This window comes from Chrysochloris asiatica, unplaced genomic scaffold (assembly GCF_000296735.1).
Source record: "Chrysochloris asiatica unplaced genomic scaffold, ChrAsi1.0 scaffold00166, whole genome shotgun sequence".
Lineage (NCBI taxonomy): Eukaryota > Metazoa > Chordata > Mammalia > Afrosoricida > Chrysochloridae > Chrysochloris > Chrysochloris asiatica.
Genome location: NW_006408684.1, coordinates 5,677,276 through 5,681,331, shown reverse-complemented (window position 1 = coordinate 5,681,331; position 4,056 = coordinate 5,677,276). Strand labels below are relative to the sequence as shown.

Genomic DNA, 4,056 nt, shown 5'->3' with positions numbered 1-4,056 from the left:
CAGTGCTACACCAGGATTTATATATTTTAAAAACAAGACAAAAACAACCTCAAGCTCCTACTATTATTATCTGATGCAAATTTAACATTGGTGGTTGTGGTCGTTGTGTGCTGAGTCAGTTCTGACTCATAGGGACCCTATGTAGGGTTTCTGAGGCTGCAAATCATTATGGGAGCAGAAAGCTTCATCTTTCTCCTGCAGAGTGGATGGTGGATTCGAACTGCTGACCTTCTGGTTATCAGCCCAATGCTTAACACAGAGCTCCTTAAATTTAATATTACACGGTTTAAGTTTTACCTTAACTTCTGTGATATGAAATCTGGATCTTTTTTCTCTTATACAAAAAAAATCTTAATCACTAATAACATTAACAGAATAATTTGTTTGGAAATATGTCTGGTGGATGTTTTGAGCAATTCTGTGATTAGCACAGAACTTTTGAGAGCCGTCACAATATTATGTCTTTGTAAGTGCCTTTGAGTCGGGGAATGTGTCTGATCCATGGTGTCTGGTGTGGCACTATTTTTAACACTGGACTGCCATCTGCAAGGTTGGCTATTCAAACCCACATACTGCTCCTCAGAAACGCTATACAAAGTAGGTTGACTTGATGTCACTAACAAAAACAACAACAACATTCTAATGTTTTTTATTCTACAAGTAGCTCTGTAGATTAAGCAGTGGACTGCAAACCACAAGGTTTGTGGTTTGAGCCCACCAGCTGCTCTGTGGGGAAAAGATGAGGCTTTCTGTTTCTGGAAAGATACAGCCTCGGAAACCCTGTGCTAGGTTGCTATGAGTCAGAATCGACTCGACAGACACTTAAGAGCAATAGCCACAGTAACAACCTAGCACCTGTCTAGCAGAGCGCCCTGCATGTGGATGTTTGAATTCATGGAATGAGTATTGGCTGCTTTTCTTTGAGTTTTGCTCCTTTTGCTTATCATTTCTCTCCTTGGGGATTCCCACGTTTTCTAAGTGCATTCTCATGAAAATGAGTTGCTTATCTACTTTTAGCAGAATGCACATCATTTATTTAGTATTCCCATGAATCTCTAATTTGTACTCATGTTTTCCTAGTGTATTGAACGACTGTGTAGAATTTTCATAGTTCCATACTTTCAAATGATAGGATATTTATTTCTCTGGAAATATCATGCATTTCATACAACAGAAATGAAGAAGTCACTTGGCATTCATTGGCACTTACATTCTGATTTTTTATTCATTGATACTGATAATGATTACTGGATCCTTGGATGCAACATAACACTATATTCTTTTGTAAGGTATTATGGCATTTGGGATATTATAGAAATATTGTTTAACTTTTTCTTTGCCCCCATAATCATCACCTTAATTGTCTGTAAGAGGGTTGTTAAGTGCTGTCAGGTCAGTTCCAATTCATAGCGACCCCATATAGGATTTCCAAGGAGCAGCTGGTAAGTTTGAACCACAGACTAACCATGCAGTCTAGTGTTTTATCCCACAGCACTATACCAGAATATACATAAAATCAATAAGGAAACTCTAAAGACCTTTTGAGTTTGAGTTTTCTCTTTAATACCTATGGCCTGCAAAGGATGATTTTGTTTTCTGAATAGATATAGATTATGATAAAAAAAAAAAAAACTAAGACACTTTCTCTCTCTCTTTTTTAAATGTTTTATTGTCAATTATGTGATAGTTTACATGGGTGAACATTAGCTTTACTTTCATCCTATCGTACATCATTACATTGCCTTGGTTACAATCCCCTCCATGCATCACCAACCAAGCAAATGATACACCCCGCAATCCTGCCAAACCCCTCCACCCCCCGAGTCATCAGCACACAGAGCCTTTCCCCCTCTGGGTCTAGAGTCCCCAGCTGCTCCATTTCTCCATGTCATCATTTCTGCCTCCATCTCTGGCGTCACTGCTTCTCTGGGTAGGGTCCCGCACTCCACTTTTCTCCCTTGATGGTCCCAGGGCCCTCAGCTCCTAGACTGCAAAGTCAACCACTCCCCTCCTTTTGCTGCAAAATATCTACCTTTACATTTCCAACCCTCACAGTCAGTCTTAACAGTAATTATTCACTGTTGTACCACATGAGTGCTATCCCCTTCTCCGTTCATCAACCCTGCCTAGACAGATTGGATACTACTCAGTGGAGAGTCTACCTTCCTCCGCACCCTCTGGATCTAGCCTCCCTCTTAAAAGCTTGTAAGCCAATCATTTCTTGCCTTTGTAACCTCCCCCCATCTTGGGTAGCCAATGTCTTAGTTGCTCATCCCTGTATACCCTGTGTATTGAGAAGGTTGGGAATGATCCTCACTGATTTGTTCCCTCTTTTGAGCTACTGCATCTGTAAGTGTAGGTCAAGTTTGTATCATCAAATTATATCAGATTACTCTTTTTTCCCTCTTTTTCTTCCTCTAGTTAAGCTCTGATCATCTAGCCATTGAAGCCAGGTCAAGTGGGATTTATCTACAAGTGTGGGTGTTCTTGTGCATATGCCCTCTCTTCTTACCAGCTGGATGCTTCATTCTTCACTCTAGTCCTCTGTGGCTGTGTCACTGATTCTGGGCCCAGGAGTCCCCAGGTCTTGCCAAACTGCTGGCCAACCACGTTTCCACTCGGGTTCACAGGAGTGTATTGAACGTGGTTGGACTTAGCTCTCAGCTTTATTACTGTTTTTCCCTTACTTCCCCTTATCGATAAGATGCTCTTTGGGACCTAAATATACTCACTTATTAAGCACTTGACTTCAAGGTCAGCTTGAACCATAAGATTGGCAGTTCAAACTCACCAGCCGCTCCTTAGAAACCCTATACAGGTTCGCTATGAATTGGAACTGACTAGACAGCACTTAACAACATATTTAGAAAGTAAAACACAGTAGGCAAAAGATGAATAGAACATTGTTTCTATTTGCAGCTACTTAAAATGAGAAAAATCAAATCTGTGTTTCATACCCTCAATTATCTTAACCTCGTGTGACAGCAGATATCTTGATGTCAGTACTATGTGTCCTGCCCAAGGATAGCCTAGCATATTCCAAAGTGTGTATGTATTTGTCTTTTATGACAGTGTCTAAAGTAGGAGGATAGGTCAGAAAGAAATTTCACATTAGCTTATATTAAGAGGGGTAGGATGTGTTTCACCACATTTAAAGGGCTCCTTGATAAAAAGTAGGGTCTATGTTTCCAGAACTAGTAAAAAAAAACTAGTGTTTCCCCAGAAGCCTAGCCAACTTCATTAATGTTTTATGCTTCTTTTTGCTTTCCTCTCTTATAGATAAAGAATTCATCTACAGAGAACAGAACGGAACTGTGATACTGCGAAATGTTGAAACAAATATTTCCACAGTGTTAATAGAAGGCAAAAAAATTGTAAGTACTTTCTTTAATGACCAGGATAATTTCAGTTTTTCCTCCTACAAGTCAATAAAGCAGAAAATGACTTTAGGTTTCAACTTTTAGTAAAGCCACGCAGAAGCAATAAACTTGTAATACTATAGGCTTAGCAACTAAAGATAATGTGAAATTGAAACCGCACTAATTTAATAAGATGAAAGCACAGTTTCTTTCATTGTCTGGGACATTTCTCTGCAGGTATTGGAAACAAGTGTTGCATAACATATATAATTGAAAGATAAAGTCCTAAGGCTTTTACACATTTACAGAACAATTGCAATAATCCACATAAAACACTCTAGAAAGATGTGCTCAATCTTGTTTTAAAAAAAAACAAAATTCATGTTCATATGCACAGGGAATATTACACAGACCCTGTAACTCTACTTACCCTAATGAAATTAAGGCAAGTTCATGCTTTAAAGCAAGTACTGATTCAACCTGACTGTCATTTTTTTGTATTCTGGGGAAACTTGATTTCAAAATATTTAAAGGTCATTAAAATATTGGGACTTGTACATTTAAAGTACATATTTTAAATATTGAAATCATGGTGTTGTGCTGTATGATAAACGACTAACCTCAAGGTCAGTGGTTCAAACACACCAGTCGATTCTCAGAAACCCTAAGCTAGGTCGCTATGAATCAGGACTGACTT

The 4,056-nt window shown here is 38.8% G+C and overlaps 1 protein-coding gene across 2 annotated transcripts in view; it reads left to right on the top strand.

Moving 5' to 3' along the window:
- The window catches only part of DPP6 (dipeptidyl-peptidase 6), a 1,346,563-nt gene that overhangs the window by 705,696 nt on the left and 636,811 nt on the right, over positions 1–4,056 (top strand). For both annotated transcript variants that reach the window (XM_006871298.1, XM_006871297.1), the window contains exon 4: positions 3,280–3,374. In XM_006871298.1, coding sequence (XP_006871360.1) covers positions 3,280–3,374 — 95 coding nt within the window. The remainder of the gene's footprint in view (positions 1–3,279; positions 3,375–4,056) is intronic.